Source organism: Callorhinus ursinus, unplaced genomic scaffold (assembly GCF_003265705.2).
Source record: "Callorhinus ursinus isolate GAN/ISIS: 27379988/994484 unplaced genomic scaffold, GSC_fseal_2.0 scaffold56, whole genome shotgun sequence".
Classification (NCBI taxonomy): domain Eukaryota; kingdom Metazoa; phylum Chordata; class Mammalia; order Carnivora; family Otariidae; genus Callorhinus; species Callorhinus ursinus.
The window spans coordinates 2,262,158-2,286,488 of NW_027397118.1; the positions used below are offsets into that span (position 1 = coordinate 2,262,158).

The 24,331-nt window shown below is 39.5% G+C and overlaps 1 protein-coding gene across 4 annotated transcripts in view; it reads right to left on the reverse strand.

Annotated features, from left to right (window-relative positions):
• Nucleotides 1-24,331, reverse strand: part of FTO (FTO alpha-ketoglutarate dependent dioxygenase) — a 414,363-nt gene that overhangs the window by 247,221 nt on the left and 142,811 nt on the right. For all 4 annotated transcript variants that reach the window (XM_073884393.1, XM_025852363.2, XM_025852362.2 and 1 more), the window contains exon 5: nt 893-972. In XM_073884393.1, coding sequence (XP_073740494.1) covers nt 893-972 — 80 coding nt within the window. The remainder of the gene's footprint in view (nt 1-892; nt 973-24,331) is intronic.

Below are 24,331 nucleotides of genomic sequence, written 5' to 3' on the forward strand. Positions count from 1 at the left end.
CATGATTATTCGCCTGCTCTCTGGAACCTTCCTTAACTGATCACACAGTACCGCAGGGTAGACTACTAGGAGTTTTTCCCACCTCCTAAGTTTCCATTCCGAACTGGTCTAATCAGCCGACCAACAGCCACCGCAAGTGGTGGCAGAATTTAGCAATAAAATCTGGGTTATGAACTCAACTGGGCAGCTCAGAAATTACTGGGCACCACTGTAACTCTCTCCTTAATTTACATTCACATGCCCAGAAGCCTGACTTTTCCCAAAAGTTAAGGGAAATGTAAATTCTCAACCATCGGAGTCTGGTCACAGCTAACACATGCACAAGCACACAAACTCTCCCCATTTCCTTTTTTTTTTTTTTAAAGATTTTATTTATTTGACAGAGAGAGACATAGCGAGAGAGGAAACACAAGCAAGGGGAGGGGGAGGGGGAGAGGGAGAAGCAGGCTTCCCGCGGAGCAGGGAGCCCGATGTGGTGCTCGATCCCAGGACCCTGGGATCATGACCTGAGCCAAAGGCAGACACTTAACGACTGAGCCACCCAGGTGCCCCCTCCCCATTTCCTTCTGTCCCTCTCCTGTCCTTGACCTTGACAGATAAAAACCCCTTAGAAAATCTCTAGCTAGCAACACCTGCCAATAGCATTTTACCTTCTCCAAGAAACAGAACCCCAAAGAAGCAAAATATACTAATCCCATGCTGTGAACACACTTTTTAAAACTGTATCCCTCAGAGCTCAAAGCTAAAAAAGCAAGTAAATAAAGGCTAACGTCAAGTTCGATGGAAGCAATTTTCCTATCAAATACTCTTCCAAAACTCTATGCAAAATTGCTCATTCAACCACTGCTGTCACATCCAATTAAGTTTGAATCACATTTTTATTTACACTTACCTCTGCCACTCGGTGGGTAGAACTAAAGCGAGGTGGTAAACCAGCCAAAACACAGTGTTGGTGGGTGGCATTGAGATCATCTGTAGGAAAAATACCAAAAATTAAAAAAAATAAAACCACACACACACACACACACACACACATTTATTAGTCACTATAAACTATTCAACAAAAATACAAAGTAAACAGTAAATCCATCATTCAAGGACAACAATAACCAGGGAATTAACACCGACTTTGTATTCTTTAAACCATTCTTTACAACTAGGATGACTTTTTATGTATATAAGTATACAGAGAGAGACATCAAAACCATGACACTTCTAAGAAAAAAAGGGGATGGTAATTATTCCAAGACAACAGGTGTTCAGGACTGTCTTTAGCAAACAGGATACATGGTTACCCTACTTATATGTGGTCTTATAATGCCCACTCATCATTAAGTTTACTATTTATGAGCTTCTTTCTCTTTCTCATGATACATCAAATTCTACCCATGCCTTTAGATAATAAGCCAAAAATTTTTCATACTATTTGGGGTGGAACAGCTTTCATCTGAAAATCTGCCTCTTTTTCTCCCCAAAGTATCAATTTTGCCCTAACAATTTTTCCAGGCAAAAAACCAACCAACTCAGCAGTTGCAAAGTTTTGGCACTCAGGACAGAATTCAAGCCTATGGATTCACAGCCCAAGAATGGAGTAGGTGGTGAATTCATCAGCTGAAGAATAAGCCTAAAACCACACACAGTGGAAGAAAAACCAAAGGCCAAGTTGTTGCATATTCTAAGAAATGATGCCACATGTCAGGCAAAATCTCTATCACCTCTGCTTAGGACATCACTTTCTCTATTACAAAGAAGAGAATGGAAGGAACAGTACTATTCCCCGGCACTGGGTGATTTCCTACATAAATAACAGAGGCTTCTTACCAAGATACCAACACTCATAATGATTTAAACTAAAAGGCAAAACCACCACACCCCTTACAGGGCAGCAAAATTAACTTCTAAACAAAATAATGGAAATGCAAAATGTCAACTGAAGGTCTCCTGCTTCTGGACATTCCGGAGTACCAGTGACAAGGTTTGCCCTCCTACCTTAAACAACTATAAAAATGGACCAAAAAATAGGAAACAAATATTTCTGACACTGGAAAAGAGAGCAAGATACAATCCCAAAGACAGAAAAACAAAACAGGGGAGGCCTGAAATTGCCCTAGCTTACAACCTGGAACAGTGTCAAGGCCAGAGTAGAGGGGGGTGGGAGGGAGTCAGACAGAACCCAGAGTTTTCAGTTTTCCTTCTTGCGGAATTATGAAGACAGAGACTGGAGTTTAGGAAAGCCAGGCAACAAGGATTGTAAGAGAATACTGGAATAAGAGAACCCGTACCAAGAGAAAACAAGCAGACATCCACTAGAAGGGTTCCTTCCAAGTCTATGGCTGAGCACTAACCTGTGCAGGTGGGAATGAAAACTTCCCAAGGGCAGGAAAAGAAGCACCAGCAAATAGGCTGAACAAATCTCAGAGCTCACACAGGGCTGGGGATATTTGGTGTTCTCAGCAGTCAGAATGGCTCCTACTACATGAGATAATGGATAGAGTCCTTGGAAAAGCATCATCTTAGTAGTAGAGCTAAACTAGTTCTACATCAAAGGCTGCCCTAGATCCACGTAATAGCTTAAAAGCAAGCCTCAAAAGTACCAAGTTATTCCAAATAGTTTAACTAGTCATTAGAGCAAAGTCCGACACTATTCAAAAGAATTTAACACAATCAGATACCCAATAAAATTCACAATATCGAGCATCCACTTGAGAAGTGACAGAGAAGAGGGGTGCCTGGCTGGGTCAGTTGGCAGAGCTTATAACTCTTGATCTCAGGGTTATAAGCTTGAGCTCCATGTTGGGTATAGAGATCACTTAAAAATGAAATCTCATAACGGCACCTGGGTGGTTCAGTCAGTTAAGTGTCCAGGTCTTAGTTTCGGCCAGGTCACGATCGTGGGATCAAGCCCCACGTCAGGCTCCATACTCAGTGGGGAGTCCACTTCTCTCCCTCTCCTTCTGACCCTCCCCCTGCTCGTGCTCTCTCTCTTTCTCCCCCTCCCTCTCAAAAATAAATCTTTTAAAAAAGTAAAATCTGGGGCACCTGGGAGACTTAGTCGGTTAAATGTCTGCCTTCAGCTCAGGTCATGATCCCAGGGTCCTGGGATCGAGGACTACGTCGGGCTCCCTGCCCAGCGGGAAGCCTGCTTCTCCCTCTCCTCCCCACTTGTGCTCTCTACCATTCTCTCTGTTGCTCTCTCAAATAAATAACTAAGACCTTTAAATAAAAAATAAAATCTTATAAAAAACATAATGGAGAAGAGAAATGAAAGATATATATGACATATACGATATATGATACATATATATAAGATGTATACATATCTTTCACATATACATCTTTTATACATATAAATAAAGGAAGCTTCTAAAGATGAAAAATGTATCTGAAATTTAAAAAATCACACTGAATGAGATTAATAGCACTTTAGACACTGCAGAAAAATCAGTGAACTAGAATACATAAAAATAGAAACTACCCAAAAATGAAGCACACAGAGAAATAAAGACTACAGATAAATCAAAGGGCATCAATGACCTATTAGATACTACTGATCAGTGTAACATAAATATAATTTGATTCTCAGAAGAAAAAGAATGACACAGGTGGGCACCCGGGTGGCTCAGTCAGTTAAGCATCTAACTCTTGGTTTTAGCTCAGGTCATGATCTCATGGTTCGTGGGATCAGCCCTGAGTCAGTCTCTGTGCTCAGTGTGGAGTCTGCTTCGGATTCTCTCTCTCCTCTTCCTTTGCCCATCCCCCGCTCCCCCATGCATGTGCACTCTCTCTCAAATAAATAAATAAATCTTTAAAAATAAAAATGAGGGAGATTGACAGAAAATAAATATCTGAAGAAATGATGTCCAAAGAGAAAAATCGGAACAAAGAACAAGGGCAACAAATAGCAAACATTAACATATAAGGTAGCTATTAAACCAATTATATCAATAATCACTTTTAATGTCAGAGGAGTGACTACACCAATTAAAAGACAGAGATTGTCAGAGTGGATGAAAAAACAAAACGCAACTAAAAAAAAAAAAAACCACAACTATATGTTGTCTACAAGAAATTCACTACTATAAAGTCACATATAAATTAAAAATAAAGGTGTGGAGAAAGATATTCTGTGCTAACACTAATCAAAACAAAGCTGGAGTACCTATATGAATTTCAGACAGAGTGGACTTCAAAACAAGGAAATTACCAAGGATAAAAAGGAGAGTACGTAATGATAAAAAGTCAATCCTCTATGAAGATATCACAATCCTTAATGTGTATGTACCTTATAAGAAAGTCAAATCACATGAAGCAAAATCTAACAGAACAGCAAGGAGAAGTAGACAAATCCACTATTATAGTTGGAGACTTCAACATCTCCTATCAGAAACGGACAGATCCATTAGGCAGAGAATGAATAAGGACACAGTTGAACTCAAGAATACCATCAATCAACTGGAAATAACTGAAATCTACAGACTACTTCATACAACAAGAGCTGAATACACATTCTTCTCAAGCTCATATGGAACACTCACCAAGACAGACCATATTCTGGGACCAACAAAAATGTCAAAGAATAGAAATCATACAATGTCTGCTCTCAGACCATACAGGAAATAAACTAGAAATCAGTAACAGAAAGACAGCTAAAATATCTCAAAATACTTAAGAGACTAAACAACTTCTAAATACCATGGTGAAAGAAGAAATATCAAGAGAAATTTTAAAGTATTTTTAACTAAATGAAAATGAAAATACAACATCAAAATTTGTGAGATGCAGCCAAAAAGCACTTTGAAGAGTAAAAATTAACACACTACATATATTACAAAGGAAAGATCTAAACTCCACAATACAAGCTTCAACCTTACAAAATTAGAAAAAGGAGAGCAAATTAAATCTAAAAGAAAAAGAAAAAAATAATAATTAGAACAGAAATCAATGAAATGAAAAACAGAAAATCAACAGAGAAAGTCAATAAAACAAAGCTGGTTCTCTGAAAAGACCAATAAAATCAATAAGCGCCTATCTAGGCTAAGAAAAAAAATAGGAAAAACACAAATTACTAATACCAGAAATAAAAAAAACTCACTAAGTATAGCTGGCTCTACACTCCTGATTTACATACTCTTTTGTATTATGTTATACTTCAATAAAAATAAAGTTTAATGTAAAAAAAAAAAGGGAACATCACTACAGATCCTATGGATATTAAAAGGCAAATAAAGTAAAACTTTCAACAGCTCTATGCCTACAAATCTGTAGGCAAGACATAATGTAGATGAAATGGACCAATTCTTGGGGTGCCTGCGTGGCTCAGTTGGTTAAGCATCTGCCTTCAGTTCAGGTCATGAGATCCCAGGATCCTGGGATAGAGCCCCGCATTTGGGCTCCCTGCTTAGCAGGGAGTCTGCTTCTCCCTCTGCCCCTCCCCACTGCTCATGCTCTCTCTCACTCTCTCAAATAAATAAATAAAATTAAAAAAAAAGAAAGAAAAAATGGACCAATTCTTTGCTCAATCTGCCAACAGATAATCTAAATAGGCCTATGTGTACTGAAGAAATTGAATCAAAATTAACTACCTTCACAAACAGAAAGCACCAGGCCCAGATGGGTTCACTGGTGAATTCTTTTTGTTTTTTAATTATGTTCAATTAGCCAACATATAATACCAACCATTTAAGGAGGAAATTATACCCATTCTTTAAAAACTCTTCCAGAAGAAAAAAGTGGAAGGAAGACTTCCTAATTCACTCTATGAGACCAGCAATACCCTAATAGAAAAACCAGACAAATGTATTACAAGAAAAGAAAACTACAAATTAATATCTCTTAAGAACATGAATGCCAAAATACTCAACAAAATATTAGAAACAGAAACCAACAACATATATTTTATATACTTTTTTATACATCTTAGAGACTTACATGCAACAAACAAGTGAAACTTATCCAGGTATGCAAGGCTGGCTCAATATTTGAAAATGAATTAATATAATCCATCACATCAATAGGATAAAGAAGAAAAAGCACATGATCATATCAATAGATGCAGAAAAAAAAATCTGACAAAATCCAACACAAATCCATAATGAAAACTCTCAGCAAGCTAGGACTAGAGAGTAACTTACTCAACGTTATAAGGACCATCTACAAAAAACCTACAGCTAACATCACACTTAAACTTGATTTCTCACTAAGATTGGGAACAGGGCAAGAATGTCTCTTCTTACCAGTCCTTTTCAATAGCACACTAGAAGTGCCAGCTAATACAATGAGACAAAAAAAGAAAATGAAAGGTATACAGACTGAGGAGGAAGAGATAAACTGTCCTTCTTCATGGATGATGTGTCTGTCTCTGTAGAAAATCCAAAAGAATCAACAAAAAAAAACCCTCCTAGAATTAATAAGCAATTTCAGCATAGCTGCAGGATATAAGGTTAATATACAAAAGAGAATCACTTTCCTAATGAATAAGTGGAATTTCAAAGTAAAAACATATGTACAAGGATCTACATAAAGAAAACCAAAGGGGCATGTGGGTGGTTCAGTCAGTTAAGCATCCAACTCTTGATTTCAGATCAGGTTAGGATCTCAGGGTTGTGAGACAGAACTCTGTGTCAGGCTCCATGCTGGGGCATGGATCCTACTTAAGATTCTCTCTATCCCTCTGCCTCCGCCCCTCCCTGTCTTCCCTCCCTCTATTAAAAAAAAAAAAAAAGAAAAGAAAACCAAAAAACCCTGATGGACAAATCAAAGAACTAAATGAATGGAGAGATATTGCATGTTCATGGACAGAAAGACTCAATATTGTCAAGATGTCTGTTCTTCCCAACTTGATCTATAGATTCAGTGCAATTCCAATCAAAATCCCAAGTTATTTTGGGGATACTGACAAACTGATTCTACAGTTTATACAGACAGACAAAAGACGCAAAATAGCCAACACAATATTGAAGAAGAACAATGTTGGAAGATTGATTTACCCAACTTCAAGAATTACCATAAAACTACGTTATCAAGATAATGTTTTATTGGCAAAAGAACAGGCAAATAGATCAACGGACAGAAAAAAAGAGAATCCAGAAAAAGAGCCACATAAATACAGTCAACTGATCTTTGACAAAGGAGCAAAGGCAATACAGTGGAGCAAAGATATTCTCTTCAACAAATGGTGCTCGAACAACAGGACATCCACATGCAAAAAAAAAAAAAAAATTGAATCTAGACACAAATTTTACACTTTTCACAAAAATTAACTCAAAATGGATCATAGATCTAAATATAAAATGCATAAAACTCCTAGAAAATAACGTAAGAGGGAATCTAGATGACTTTGGGCATGGTGATGACTCTTTGGTTACAACACCAAAGGCACAACCCAGGAAAGAAATAATTGGTAAACTGCACTTCAGAAAAATTAAAAACTGTTCTATGAAAGACACTGTCATGAGAATAAGAAGACAAGCTGCAAACTGGGACAAAATATTTGCAAAAGACATGTTCAGTAAAGGACTGTAATTCAAAATACAAAGAACTCTTGAAACTCAACAACAAGAAAACAAACAACTTTACTGAAGAAATGGGCAGACGACCTGAACAGACACCTCACCAATATACAGATTGCAAATAAGCATATGAAAAGATGCTCATTATCATTTGTCATGAAGTGCAAATTAAAACATGATACTACTACCCACCTATTAGAATGGCCAAAATCCACTAATAACTGATAACACCAAATGCTGACAAAAATAATGGAATAAGAGAACATGCATTCACTGCCAGTGGGAATGCAAAATGATACAGCTGTTTTGGAACCCCATTTGGTTTGGTGATTTCTTACAAAACTAAACATACTCTCATGGTAAGATTCAGCAATTGCCCTCCTTGATATTCACCCAAATGAGGTGAAAACCATGTCCACACAAAAAGCTGTGAACAGATGTTTATAGCAGGTTTATCAACAACTACCGAAACTTGGAAGGAACCAAAATGGTGGATAGATAAACTGTGGCCCATTCAGACAACAGAATAATATTCAGCACTAAAAAGAAATGAGCTATCAAGTCACAAAAAGAAATGAGGAAACTTAAATACATATTAATAAGTGAAGGAAGCCAGTCGGAAAAGGCTATGTACCATAAGATATCAATTATACAACATTCTGGAAAAGACAAAACTACAGAAAAAATAAAAAGTTGCCAGGAATTGGGTGTGGGGGAGGGCACGAAGAGGAGGATTAGAGAGGATTTTTAGGGCAGTAAAACTATCCTGTATGATACTATAATGGCAGATATAGGTCATAATACATTTTTTAAATCTATAAAACATATCTATAAAATATACAACACCAAGAGTAAACTCTAATGTAAAATATGGATTTGGTGATAATGATGTGTCGATGTAGGTTAATCAATTATAACAAACGTACCACATCAGTGCAGGATGTAGACAGTGGGAAAGGTTGTATATGCATGGAAACAGAGGTACAGGGTCACTCTCTGTACTTTCTGCTCAGCTTTGCTAGGAACCGTTTTAAACTGCTCTAAAAAATAAACTATTTCTCTTTTTAATTATCAATTGAAAAGTCTTTGGAAAATTCTTTAAGACTCCATAGCTCACACTCTTGAGACCAATATACAGGTATATAACTATACAGTTACTCTCCCAAAAGAAAACACTTATTTGCATCACTTGATTTAATATTTGGATGAGCAACTACTCTGGGTCAAGCACTATGAACAAAACAGAGCCCGTGCTCTCATGGAGATTATATTATGATGGGGGAGATACAGAATAAGTAAAGAAACAAGAAATTCAGATATGAGTTGCTATGGAAAAACAAAGGATAATTTAAGAAGAGTAAGAGTTAGTGGGGGTGTGCGGGAATGACGCACTACTCTATACGGAACCATCGCTGGGGAGAGTTAAGTTAGCCGGAGATCTGAATAATGAGGATCCAGGCAATGGCAATGTCTGGAATAAGAGGATTCCAAGGGGAAGTAAGAGCTGGGGCCGAGGCCCTGAGGTGGGAACAAGCTGGTTGTACTTGAGACTATAGCTTGGTGCTCAAGGTGGAGAGGGGAAGTTGAACAGATGAAGGAGGCCTCCGTTGGTCATGGTCAGAACTTGGGGTTTAAGTCTAGATACAATGGGAAACCATTAGAAAATTTTAAGCAGGGAAAAAAATGTGATCCAAGTCTGAGGAGACCACTCTGGCAGCTTTCTGAAAAAGAGAGAGGACTGAGAAGGGCAGGCTCTGAAGCAGGAAGACCAGCACGGAAGCTGCTGCCATAATCCATGCAGGCTGATGTGACTTGGACCACAGGGACAGAGGGGAAGATGGTGAGCAGTGATCAGATTCAGAATGTTTTAGAGAAAAACAGTAAGACCTGCTGATAGACTAGATAAGTGAAGCACGGGAGAAAGAGAAAATAAGAGCAATTTTGGGGGTTTTCACAGGAAAAACTGATGGAAGATGATTAAGTCACAAAACAACAGGTTGTTGTATAAACAGTATTAAAAAATGCAGTGAAAAGTGAGGATGGAGACAACAGTGGCAAACATGGAGTTTTAAATGCAAAGAAAAGGACAAGGAAGAAATGGAGGATCAAAGCCGATCCAACCTCGGCGGACAGGCTCAGAAGCGTGGCTTCAAGTCTGATGAAGAAGGCTGAATGACAAGTCTCCCTCTCACAGTGTGTCCCCCTCTGAGGCCTCTGTTTAAGGACACACCTGAGAATTTCTGGTTAACCTGAACTACTTCACCTAAAGGGAGTTTCAGAATCAAAAGAACAAAACAAAACAAAAAGCAGAGGTTGGAGAAGTTTCCCTAGGACAGATTCCCATAAAGGGTTGAAATCAATTTCTAAGAAATACATAAATGCCCTCCTCATCTACCCAAATAAAAGTCTTACTGCTCCTACACTATTAATACTAGGATCCACGGACATAATAAAGAAAGAGAAAACATCTTTAAAAAAAAAGATTTTATTAATTTGAGAGAAAGAGAGCACCAGCGGGGGGGAGGAGCAGGGGGAGAGGGAGAAGCAGGCTCCCCGATGAGCAGGGAGCCCGATGTGGGGCTCCATCCCAGGACCCCAGGACCATGACCTGAGCTGAAGGCAGACGCTTAACTGACTGAGCCACCCAGGCACCCCAGAGAGAAAATATCTTAATGAACACTGGTTTTGTTCCACTGAGGGGCAACTAGCCTGATGCAGCCGAGTGGCAAACACAACATGGAAGTTAAGACACTGAGGCCTGTACCTTTATTCAAATCCTTGGCCACCTCCTAATCAAACAACTCTTGAAATTGCTCCCAATTGTCTCTAATCCTTTATGGCTTCTTGAAAGAACCTTGTAATTTTCACTCACGAGCTTCTAATTTATCTAAAACTCTAAGTCTGTACAAGTGGCTCCGGCTTCATGGTACGTACATCTTAAAAGATAAGCTAAAGACATTTCCAGCTTCACAAAAGACGCCTCCTCATCACTTCTAGGAAGAAAACATGAAAGAATGTCTATCTGCCAGAGCCATTTCAGAATACAGCTAAAAACAGACTGATTCTATATTCAAGTGGAATCTGAGTTTGTAGAATTTATTCAACAAAACAAATAGAAAAGAAACTCTCACTCTTTGCTGGCTAAATGCTGCGTGCTCTGTCGGTGGATGAAAAGAGCTCTGGACATCCACTGTAGCATGAAATCTCATCTCATATATAAAAGACCACAGATGCAAAGGCATAATTTCCACTAGGGTGACCAATTCATGCCCACGAGTCTCCTGAAACCCCACTTGCTGAGATCCCCTCCCGCACGGACCAACCAGGACAGTTGGTCACCCCAAATTTAGCCCAGCCCGTTACTTCCTTGGTTTTGTTGTCCAGTGTGTTACCTGGGCTATTTCATCCCAAATTTCTTAAAGTAACAATCAAGAGCTTTGCTAAAGGCACACTTCTGAGCTAAATAGGCCCAATACTGAAATCCAATCTTCCCCGCTTCACGCAGTCACTGAAGCTTTTCATTCGTACTCACCTGTCTATTCTCATCGCTCAATCTTAATATTTATGACCTTATTTTTCCTAGACATGGGGACATCCATGACTGAGAACATATTCAGAATTTAATAGCCAACAAAAGGGGGGAAGGGAAGCTTCCCGGCAAGATGTGGGTACAGACTCAGGCCTCTCAACCTGCCCCATGCCCAGCTTCCCCAGGGACACAGTCAGGGGACTATTCAATTAGGTCACAACTTTTGTCAGCACTAAATATTAGAGAAAGGTGTTTAATATGCCAGAAATTGCAAGGGGTGGTTCTGGATACGGTTAGGTGGGATGAGATTAAAGAAGGGGCAAAGCGGGCTGCCTCCTGAGCGTCTACGCTGACACAGCAGCCTCCTGGTAAGTACAGCAAGCCTACCCCGGGAGCAGCACCCTCCCTTGAACTCAAAAGAAGAAAGGGAGGGTGCGACCGGCTACAGGGCGCCCACAGGGCAGACCTCCTGCCTCCGCGGGTTGGCCTTAAATGCAGGCAACCTGTGGTACTCAGAGACCCCAGAAGGCGTTGCTGGTATAAGCTGCCACTTTGAGAAGCCTGGCATTGCTGAGGTGAGAAACCGGAGCAAGCAGGTATGCCGAGGATGGTCAAAAGTGGTCATGGTTTGCCCCTACAGCAAGCATCAACGTCACACAAGACACTCCAGTTCATGAAATCTCTTACCTGGCCATGGAAGGACAGATACATTTTCATCCTTCCTCCTTTCGACTGAAGGATTTGGCCAGGAACGTATGCCAAGTTTTCAAAAGAAACAATCTCGACACCAATGTGCCTATAAACCAGTACTCCTCCTCCTTCTATAAGGAGATACAGAGAGTGACAAACCACCAGACTCATGTGAAACACTGCAGTTCAAAGGAAAGGAACCGCTTTGAAACTATCTCTGCTCAAAAGGTTTTACTGAAAGTGAGAAGACAAATTTTTGGGGGGCGCCTGGGTGGCTCAGTCGGTTAAGCGGCTGCCTTCAGCTCAGGTCATGATGCTGGGGTCCTGGGATCGAGCCCCACGTCCGGCTCCCTGCTCAGCAGAGAGCCTGCTTCTCCCTCTCCCTCTGCCTGCCACTCTGCCTACTTGTGCTCTCTCTCTATCTCTCTGTCAAATAAATAAATAAAATCTTTAAAAAATAAAATTAAATTAAAAATTTTAAAAAAGACTAATTTTTTATAAAATGCTCAGTATTTTAACAAGACACTTGATTTAAGAAGGTACTGCATCTGAAAATGGAGCAAGTAGACATGAAGAGGGAACAGTCTGCGATCAGGAAAGATTGCTTGGAGCTGATTTTTTTTAATAGTGTCACTTCATTGAAAATGATGGAAGACAGAGTGGACAACAGAACACAGCCTACAAAAAACTCAAATTGTTGAAGTGGATGATGGAACTCAAAACATTCTCCTAGAACTTGGAGGGAAAATGAAAATTAGTGACAGAAGAAATAAGAAATGAGGGACAGATTCTGGAAACCAAAATATATATACAGGAAGAACCCTAGAAAGAAAACAGAAGAAGGACATACGAAAGAACCCAAAGAACTAACAGAAGAGTATTTCCCAAAGTTGTGAAAGGAATCTGTACTACAAAATGATGTTTGAAGCACATAAACATATTCTGTTCAAGTATTAAATACAAAATATGACAAATGTTCAAAGAAAAAACATAATTTACTGCAATAGAATAAAAATGATGACCTCAGACATCTAACATCAAATATCAGAGCTCAAGGGGACAATATCTAGAGTTTTTAGGTAGGAAGCTTGTTATGCAAGAATCCTATAGCTATTTAAGGAGGTAGCAGCATGTGAAGGTATAGAAAGTCACTCTCAGATAATATAAAAACTCGGAACAAATAATACATTATATGTTAAAAAAAAAAAAGAAGAAGAAGATAGCAGGAGGGGAAGAATGAAGGGGGGGAAATCGGAGGGGGAGACGAACCATGAGAGACGATGGACTCGAAAAACAAACTGGGGGTTCTGGAGGGGAGGGAGGTGGGAGAATGGGTTAGCCTGGTGATGGGCATTAAAGAGGGCACTTTCTGCATGGAGCACTGGGTGTTATACACAAATAATGAATCATGGAACACTACATCAAAAACTAATGATGTAATGTATGGTGATTAATACAACATAATAATAAAAAATATATATATAAAAACTCGGAACAAATATAAGCTACCACCATTCCCTTGCCATTAGCCTTCATGAAAAACTTGTTAGAGCCTATGCTTTATTTAAATAATTAAGACCAAGGTATAAGAAGAAAACATAGCAGTAAGCTCCTCGACATAGGTCTTAGCAATGACTTTTTAAATATGACACCAAAAGCAAAAGCAATGACAGCAAAAGTAAACAAGTACGACTATATCAAACTAAAAAGCTCTGCACAGGGGCACCTGGGTGGCTCAGTCAGTTCAGCATCTGATTCTTGATTTTGGCTCAGGTCATGATCTCAGAGTCGGGAGACTGAGCCCCACCCACTTCAAGCTCCATGCTCAGCGCAGAGTCTGCTTGAGACCCTCTCTCTCCCTCTCTCTCTCTCCCTCTCTGCCGCCATTCTCTCTTTCAAATACATACATTCACAAATAAATAGCACTGCACAGCAAAGGAAACCATCATCAAAATGAAAAGGCAACCTACGGAATGGGAGAAAATATTTGCAAATCATATACCTGATAAGAGGTTAATATCCAAAATACATTAAGAACTCATACAACTCAGAGGCAAAAAACAAGCAATCCAATTAAAAATAGGCAGAAGACTTGAATAGACATCTTTCCTTTTTCTTTTTAAGATTTTACTTATTTATTTGAGAGAGAGAATGAGAGATAGAGAGCACGAGAGGGAAGAGGGTCAGAGGGAGAAGCAGACTCCCTGCTGAGCAGGGAGCCCGATGCGGGACTCGATCCTGGGACTCCAGGATCATGACCTGAGCGGAAGGCAGTTGCTTAACCAACTGAGCCACCCAGGCGCCCAGAATAGACAATTTTCTAAAGATACATGAAAAGATGCTCAAAATCACCAATCTTCAGGAAAATGCTAATGAAAATCACAATGAAATACCACCACACCTGTCAGAATGGCTATTAGCAAAAAAAAATAAATAAAAAAAATAACAATGTTGGCAAGGTTGTGGAAAAAAAACTTTTGCACTGTTCATAGCAATGTAAATTAGTACAGCCACTATGGAAAACAGTGTGGAGGTTCCTCAAAAAATTAAAAATAGATTTACTCTATAATCCAGCAATTCCACCTCTTGGTATTTACCCAAAGAAAATGGGAACACTTATTCAAAAAGACATACACATCTCCATATTCCCTGCAGCATTATTTAAAACAGCCAAGATATGGAAACAATCTAACTGTCCACTGATGGATGAATGGATAAAGAAATTATGGTATATAGATACAATGGAACACTAGCCATAAAAAAGTATGAAATGTTGCCATTTACGTCAACATGGATGGACCTTGAGGGCATTATGCTAAGTGAAATATGTCCGCAGAGAGATACAAATACTATACGATCTCATTTATATGTGGAATCTAAAACAAAAACAAAAACCAACAAAAAATAAGCTCAAAGATACAAAGAACAGACTGGTGACTGCCTGAGATGGGGTATGAGGAGTGGGGCAAATGGGTTAAGGGGGTCAAGAGGTACAGTTTTCTGGTTATAAAATAAAAAGTCATGGGGATGTAATGTAATGAAAAACTGAGAAAGTAAATCTTAAAATTTCCTATCACAAATAAATACGTACTTCTGGTAACTACTGTTGACCCTGAAAATAAAACAGCCAGTTACTTTACCAACAAAATGGGTTTACTCAAGAATGGCAGGGGAACCGCAAGTTGGGACACATGAACCATGGCGAAACCACAGACAAGTTTCAGAGAACAAAGAAGAGGAACACTACTTTATAGAGGAAGAGGAGGAGGTGGGAGGGGCTGTTTGAACAAAAGTCCGCCGGAAGAAAGCGAGAGTTCAGGGTGGTGACGATTTCTCATTGGCGAGTTGTGGCAGTTTCTCATTGGTTGGGCTGTGGTGGGGCAAGGGGATAATCCTCCTCCCTGTTGCTGGGGCAGTAAAGTAGCACCTTCCTATAGGCATCTGACTTGAGGATGAGTTAGTAGGGCATGAGAGCTCCCCTTTCTGCCCTCCCAACTCTATTATAAATGAGGTTTCCTGTATTCGGGTTCACATTATATAAGGCGATGGATGTCAACTAGACTTACTGTGGAGATCATTTCACAATGGATACAAATGTCAAATCATTATGTTGTACACCTGAAACTAATATAATGTTATGTGTCAATTATACCTCAATTTAAAAAATAAATTTTTAAAAGAAAAAAAAACCCACATTATAAAAATTACCAGTGAGCATAAAAGTAGTTAAATAATTTCAAATATGGTTATTTAATGCAAGTATAAAAAATCATCATCATTGGAGCATCTGGGTGGCTCAGTCGGTTAAGCGTCTGCCTTCGGCTCAGGTCAGGATCCCAGGGTCCTGGGATTGAGTGCTGTGTCCGGCTCCTTGCTCAGCAGGGAGCCTGCTTCTCCCTCTGCCTGCTGCTCCCCTGCTTGTACTCTCATTCTCTCTCTCTCTCTGGCAAATAAAATAAATAAACTCTTTAAATAAATAAATAAATAAATAATAAAAATGTAATTTAAAACAGCAGCATGTTATTTTTTTCTCCCTGAAGTGGGAAAATACTTTGCAATCGTAATGCCAAGTATTATCAAGGGTGAGGAAAAGAAGGCGGGTGGTAGTAACCGATAGCCACATTTCATACACTGTGGTGCGAATGTACATTGAAAACAATCTTGTGACAGTCTGACAATATAATATGTATAGTTTTAAAATAGCTATACCCTCCTCTCACCTAAGCATTCCACTTCTAGTAATTTTTCCTAACTAAATGATTAAGCTGCAAAGATACATGTACAAAGATGTTCACCGGAGCAGTATGCATGATATCAAAACACTGGAAATGCGTCAAACCACCAAAAGTACAGGAATACCATTTAAGCCATTTTTAAAAATCATATTTCAAGGAATATTTAACAAGGAAAAATGCTCAAGATATGTGAGTACTGGAAAAAAAGGTATTAAATATTATATCTACTATGATATTTTCTTAAAAGAAAAAAATTCCCATATATTTCCAAGTATATAAAGAAACACTAGATGGAATTAAACCAAATAGTTGTGAAGAATATTATCCCTGCAAGGTGATAATATGATGTATTTGTATTTACACTTTCCTATTGTTTGTAAATTCTTTAAAGCGAACACGTACTATATTTCATCAATTCCAAGCTACACATTTTTTCTTCCTATTTAGTTATCTCTGAAATTGGACTACATCTTCAGATCAATGGTATCTTTGACTGGATGGCATATATTACTACTTTTATACGTAGCAATAAAAAATAAAACAGTAAGTATCATTATTTTGGAAAGATCCAAAGGATAATGTTCAATGAGGTGAGCCTCAGAAAAGAAGCATTCATTCCCCAAATGAAAACAATGGCACATAACCATCAGTGAAGGCGGTATGAGCTTTGGATGGTTCTGTAAACCTTCCCCGGAATACAGTATTCCATGCGAGTAAAAACTCTCCTAAAAAACAAGTACAAAAGTGAAGGTGGCCTCAGGATACACGACTTTCTCCATCTTGTTTCTAAATTAACTTTCATGGAATGCTTAGTTTGTTGTTGGGTTGTAAAGAGAATAGATTCTTTTTTTTTTTTTTAAGATTTTATTTATTTATTTGACAGAGAGAGACACAGGTAGAACACAAGCAGGGGGAGTGCGGGAGGGAGAAGCAGGCTTCCCATCAAGCAGGGAGCCCAATGTGGGGTAATCCCAGGACCCCGGGACCATGACCTGAGCTGAAGGCAGACACCTAATGACTGAGCCACCCAGGTGCCCCAAGAGAACAGATTCTTGAGGTTAATCATTCTTTTTCGTTTTCTAAATATGCAAAATGAACTTTAATCCCACTTTGGCAAGGGCTGCCTTTAATCTTCCAGATTGTAACTTCCTGGGAAACAGAAAAATGAGAAGGGAATACCATTTAAGCAACTCAGAGGTTGCTTAAGTGGGTGAATCTGAATGAGTTGTCTTCTTCCCTCTCCCCCTTGGAAGATGCAGGGCCATCACTTCTGCCCACTGCTTCCGTGTGGACCGGAACTGCCCTAATAAAGTGAATGAATGAAACAGAAGAGGCCACTTAAAACTCTTGGTTCTGGTCCTCCACATACCTTTTGCCTTCTCTCTTGATTCATTCCTATCTCACATCTAATTTTCCCCTGGTACTTGAGGATGATAGCTGTGGTTTCTGGCTAATGCCCGGGGAGGGAAACAGGGTGTTCTTTCCAAATACGTGGTAAGTTCCTGTTATGTACAAGGCATTAAGTGCTGTGTGTAGTGCAAGAATATATAGAATACAGTAGTGGCTCTCAAAAAACCTAACTCTAGTTATGTCCAGTGGGAAAAAAAAAGAATTATTGCATCCACACTCACTGGTTGGTGCCCCTGCCATTGTGGCTATTTGATTTTTTAATGTTATCCTAAATAAATACACCTAGATGGAGAGAAAAAACCGACAAGGTGGAGGGAACAGTGTAAACAAAAGAGAAGGAAAAATGTTTGTGCCAGAGCCAATTTTAGGACAAAGCCACTACAATGATTTGACTGAGGACTATAATTTAGGTCCTTTTAAAATTTTTTCAATGTTGGGCACCTGGGTGGCTCAGTTGGTTAAGCGACTGCCTTCGGCTCAGGTCATGATCCTGGAGTCCCAGGATCGAGTCCCACATCAGGCTCCCTGCTCGGCAGGGAGTCTGCTTCTCCCTCTGACCCTCTTCCCTCTCGTGCTCTCTCTCATTCTCTCTCTCTCAAATAAATAAAATCTTTAAAAAAAATTTTTTTTCAATGTTTATAGGGCCTAGAAGAATTATTCCACAGGAAGAATTTAAGGAATCTTCATCATGGGGTATAATGCCTGGCCTTGAAATGTGCCAAGGGACCATGTCAGGAATGTGAAACTCATTCCTAGTCTCATCCTGAACTGAAACCTGCAAGAAGAATCAATTAAAAAAACAAAAACAAAAACAACTTCCTTTATGGCTATTCTTCCTATCTTTGCAGAAGTGGCAAAGAACACGCACAGAATATGCAATCAAATTAAAAGTCTGAAAAACTTCTTTTCCACAGCTCATGCTTTCAGGAGTTATGTTATACAGATTGAGAGCCAAAGAAGGCATATTAAGACTGCCAGCCAAAGGGAAAACTTCCACCCAACCAACCCAGATGCAGATTTATCCTGATGCAGGGTGACTCTGACTAGATAAAATATGAGAGAATAAAAGAATCTCAAAATTCATAGTAAATCATCCATCCTCAGCTTAAAAGAAACCACCACATTTTTGTTACGTTTAGTTTTTTTAATAAATGATCTGGAAGAGAATGAATGTACAGATTGATCTGGACACTGTATCAATTTGGGAAATTCTGTGATGTCACATGGTCATTTGGACTAAATATTAGGAAGCAAAGTATGGGTCACTAAAGGAATGGACTATCAAGGAAAATTCTAAAATCTGTCTCTGGAGATCCCTAAATATTAACTGAATGGTCACCTGTTTTGGGGGAGGGACTTCATAATCTTTGCCAGCTAGGAGCTTTCAAGGACAGAATAAATACTTCCTTTTGCCTCTAAGTTCATTGCCATGATATGGTGGGGGGGGGTGTACCAATCTTTGGTTTATTCATCCACTCATTAATTCAAAAATTATTATTAAGGCACCTACCATGTTCAAAGTACTGTGTTAGGTGCTACAGAGGTTACACATTTTTAAAAACCTAAAATAAAGTAGATAGAAGACCTTTTTAGAAAATTCCAAGAAAGAGAAAGACATGAGACCCAGATAAAAAACAGAAGAGCCAAGGACCACAATGAGAAGAAATCTCAGTATGGTAACTATAACTGGTGGGTTTGAAAAAGTACTAAGACAAAATATGATGTGGGGCTCCTGGGTGGCTCAGTCGTTAAGGGTCTGCCTTCGGCTCAGGTCATGATCCCAGGGTCCTGGGATCAAGTCCCGCATCGGGCTCCCTGCTCCTGCCTCTGCCTACTGCTCTCACTCTCTCTCTCTTTCTGTCAAATAAGTAAATAAAATCTTAAAAAAAAAAAAAAAGACAAAACATCATGTGACACAGAGACAGCAGTATGGCATCATTTTTTCAATAAGAATAAAGAAAGGCAATTACAACTTCCAGGGGGAGAGGGAGAGCCAAACAAGAAAGTCTTGGTTCAAATACAAAGCAAGCTAAAATGGAGCATGATTCGGGGCCTCTGATTTGGTATAAAATCTCGACCTAACATTTGTAACATTCCCTTTCAATGGGACAAGGTTAGTGATTACTGTGGACTCCCATCTTCTATTTATGGGTCCAGTCACTTTATTTAGTTCTGAATAAAGGATGCATATGTAAGCACTGTTGGTTACTGGCTTTCCAATTTCAAATTCCATGTGCAAAGAAAGCATGGCAGTCTTATCAAAATTATAGATCAGTGTGTAGACATTATAATCCTCAACAATGTAAAACTAATGATACGGCTGAAGGGAACTTTCATTCCCCATTTTACATCCTAAAAGTCAAGAAAGAGTCTACCTATGTATCAGTTGTAAGGTAACCAATTACAACAAAACAAAACAAAACCAAAAAACTGAAAGTAAATGCTAACTAATAAAACTTAGCAAGAGTGAGGGGCCACTGGGTGGCTCAGTTGGTTAAGCATCTCACTTCAGCTCAGGTCAGGATCTCAGGGTCCTGGGGTCCAGCCCTGCATCAGGCTCATCACTCAGTGCAGAGTCTGCTTGTCCCTCTGCCCCTATCCCCACTTCTGCTCAATCTTCGCTCTCTCTCTCCCAAATAAATAAAATCTTAAAAAAAAAAAAAAGAAAAACTTTGCAAGAGTGAGAGAGTGTCAGAGACCCATCCACATTTTTCACTTTTCTTCACATTTTTCTTAATGGAGGAACAGATGGTGCTTCAAGCTGCTGGATGAAGAGAGAGCAGCATTAAGCATGTGTTTAAGAGTTAAGGAGGTAGGGCGCCTGGGTGGCTCAGTTGGTTAAGCGACTGCCTTCGGCTCAGGTCATGATCCCAGAGTCCCGGGATCGAGTCCCGCATCGGGCTCCCTGCTCAGCGGGGGGTCTGCTTCTCCCTCTGACCCTCCCCCCCTCATGCTCTCTCTATCTCATTCTCTCTCTCAAATAAACAAACAAATAACTAAATAAGAGTTAAGGAGGTAATCACTTAAAGAATAAAATGCAAACACACCGAAAAGCAGTGACTTCTGAGAAATGGAACTTGGGGAGAGGTGGCAACGAGTTCTTCGCTTTCTGTTTTAGATCATCCTCAATGTTTGAATTTTTATTTCCTAGTCCACATGTTGTTTTTATAATAACAATAATAATATGAATGAGATGCTGACAGGGAAAGATCTCCAGAACATATCATGGGGGGGAGGGGAAAGCAAGTACTAGAGTAATAGATATAATATACATAAGGTCCCATTTGTGTGCTATTTTTTAAAAAGTAGCAGCAATATATATGTAAATCATATTGGCCAAACGATATTTATGTTAATATTTACAAAAGGACAAGATAAAGTAAAAGAGAACTTCCAAATTTTATTCTATATAATTCCATAGTATTCGAATCCTTTACAGTGAGAATATATGTGTATTGATGTATTACTTGTTCAGTTATTTTTTTCCACATTTTGAAAGAAGAAAGATCCCATGACTATGTAATTAGTAGAGTTGCACGATTTGACGTAAGAAAGAACAGCTTTGGTCTCAGAAAAACCTGCATTCTAACACAAGCTTCGCTAGGTCCATCACCCTGAACAAGTTCCTTTACCTCTCGAAGCCTCCTTTTCCTTTCTGTAAAACAGCTTTATTGAGATATAATCCACATACCAAATAATTTAAGCTTATGCTTAATAATCATTTCAATAATTTCAATAATCATCTCAATGATTCATAACTTTCAAAATCATTTCAATTCAAATCAATTCAATAATCATTTCAATAATCACTGAAAGCATATGATTCAATGTATTTTAGCATGTTCACAGGATTGTGTGACCATCACCACAAATGAATTTTAGAGCATTTTCAGACACCTAAAAAACCCCACACACCCATTAGCAGGCAATCCCCATCAATTTTCTTTTCTGGCAAAAAAAAACAAAACAAAACAGGGATCCAAGAGAGAGGACTACCTACCTGATGGACTTATTATACGAAAGAAGTAGGTACTCATGCACCTCAAGTAAAGTTCAAGACATCAGTGATACAGAAATATGCACAGAGACGCTAAGAAAGTATAAGAGATAGGGAAATCCTTTCAAGTACCTGGGACTCCTCTCCTCGGAGCAAATTCCACAAGAGATGTCCCCTCCCCAGTTCTACTGAATACAGAAGAATCAAGTATCAAGACAAAAGGCACAAGTTTGAAAATGTCAGCATTTGGGGGTACATTGTTAGAGTGAAAGTTTCAGGAAGACAGATACAACCTCAACCCCGCAAAAACATGACGAGCAAGAAGCAAATCCCGTAGTTGCTGAGAAGGTAAGAAGAACATCACAAGTCTGTATTGGACGAGCAGCTGGAACTATGCTGTCATGTTTCTACTTTTCAAAGTGAAAACAAACATGACAGGTGCTCATTTGGCTGTTCGAGCACTTTCCACTGAAATGGCCATTCCTCAAGCTTTCCGACTGCAGCCTGAAGTTATAATTTATTATTGTCTCTCTATTATTCCCTTGCCTCGGCAGAAAGCAGAACATAGCACCTATGTTTCAAGACCCATGAGAGGTAATAAAGTATAATTATTTAGAATTTATGATTAAGCCATAAATTATAGGTACTTTTTACTTCAGCTGGTCATTCAGGAGTTGGGGGAGGAAGGGAATGGGGTCAGAGGAAGAAATAACAAAAGGCTTTTCCTTAGAATAAAATGTCTAAATCAGGGCAGGATTGAGGGACACCTGGAGGATTTACAAAGATACCACAGTCTCCAAGTTAAGTCCCAGAGGAGTCCCAGTCAAGAGGCTTTAAACTCCTAGAAGCCTCTGTTCTTCCTGCTCACAGGGCAACAGACTCCAAGTGGAGTGCTCATGTTGACGCCAAAAATAGAAGCAGGGCATATCTTCAGGTTCTACCACATCGAACGTTCACAGTGCTCTGGGTCTTGCTGCTCCGAGCCATAGGTATTTCAAAGAAGGTGAACCTGATCTGTAAAACACTACTGACCAGGCTCTGTAAGTAAACTCAGCCCTCAACCCAGGTCAGAGTGTGGTTACCACAGAGCTCTGATTCAACTCTTCTCCCCCTCACAAAGGAGTTGGTGAAGAGATGGCCCTTTCTTCGGTTCCTTTATGTGGTCATGGAAACACATGTATGGAACGGTGACGTGCCAAACTGGCAGAAAGCAGGATAAGGAAACAACACTCAGTGCTCTTCTGTCACCCACTCGCCTCGCTGGCTCTCCCGTAATGCCATGGCCCCGCTCGCTCCTCCCAGTCTTCAGAGTCGGCCCCCACATGCAAATCATAGCTTGCAAAGCACTTCTTCTTTGGCCTCCCAGGAACCCTGCGAAGCGAGTATCAAGAAGTACTCGGGAGAAAGATAAACAGCGCACAGCCAAGAGAGACAATGCCATGGGTCTGGAACGTGGTCACCTGACAGGAAATGGCCTTTCATCATTCTGCCCCAAACTGTTGGTGAAGGAAAGCAAAACCAAAAAAAGCAGCAGCATGCATTTCAATTTACGTTGCTTCTTTGGGGGGGGGGGCATGGAAATTTTACTTGGCAGCTGAAGCTCTGAGATAGCTCTTTGAAAATGAGATTTAATTTGGACTGAAGGAAACGAAAATAAAGAAGCCAGAGAGAGCAGAGAAATGAAGAGTGACAAGGAAAAAGTAATAAATGAAGGGGGGGGAGGCAGATAAGAAGGTTTGCCCCAAATGTCTAACACTCACCTCTGTCCTGACACAACCCATCTCCACACCTGGCTCCTGGTTAATGAACATAATTTGGTTGATGTCCCTTGAACTGTATAATCTGTTCCACAAAAAATAAACCCACAGTTTGTCTCCAAGCCACTTTTTAAGTCCCTAACTCCCTGGTTACATTCAGTCTATGGAAAACATCTGTGGCAAAGTAAATCATCCTACTCTGAGAAAGACCAGCGTGTATTTTTCCCCCCTCTACGTGTATTTTGAGGTCCTGGTTGGAAAATTAGTGAAAATTGTAAATCTGTTTGCAAATCTGGTCATGTCTAACTCTGAGATTAGGGCAAAGATTCCAATTTAAAAGTAAAACCGTGACAACCCCGGTTAAGCGTGTCCTTAGGCACTGCCAGGAGGGCCTTGACTTACTTCCACAGGCAGCGGATTTATTACAGGCACCCGACACGTTCCCCATCAGACCCCCTGGAGTATTTACTTGAGACAGCAGGGTTCAGCCTGCACTTCCTCTGTAGACCAATATATTATTATAAATGGAGCTAAACTGTTTCCTTTTCATAAGTGCTATGAAGTTCAGATTTCAGGTATCAGCACACAGCCGAGGTCCCTCCACAGGGCTCCTTGTAGGATTTGGATTCTAAAAAGTAAAGAGAAAAAAGGCAGCAAGAGGCTACGGTTGCTTTTATTTTTGCCTGATTTTATTTAAGAGGAGATGGAGGAAAGCTCCTTTTAGAAATTGATTGCGACATCTTAATAAAGAAAAGAATAATTTTCTTTAATAACAATAAATAATAAAGAAAATACATTCTAAATGAATATATTCTAAAAGCACACTTTGGGTACACTGTGCCGTGCCTGGCCCAGATCAGTAAGTTACCAGCTATTTCCGCTGGATCTGAACACAGGAGCTGGGAAACCATGAACGGGTATTAGGTCTTGGGTATCAGCTCCCATAAAATAATAGCGCTTGCTTCGGTTTATCACCTACAGTAGCTAAAGGGACAAATGTATATTTAAAAATGTATATTCATTATAACATACAGTATTTTTGTTATTAATCTATTTCTGAGGCAAGAGAAACATAACTTTAAAAAGACAGGGAAAAGAAAGAAGCACACAGAACACTCTTGTCATCTTCTTCTCTTTCCTTCCTGAAAAATTTAGTCCTAAAGCCTTTAGGTGAAGCAGAGGCATCACGGTGAGGGAGAGACAGG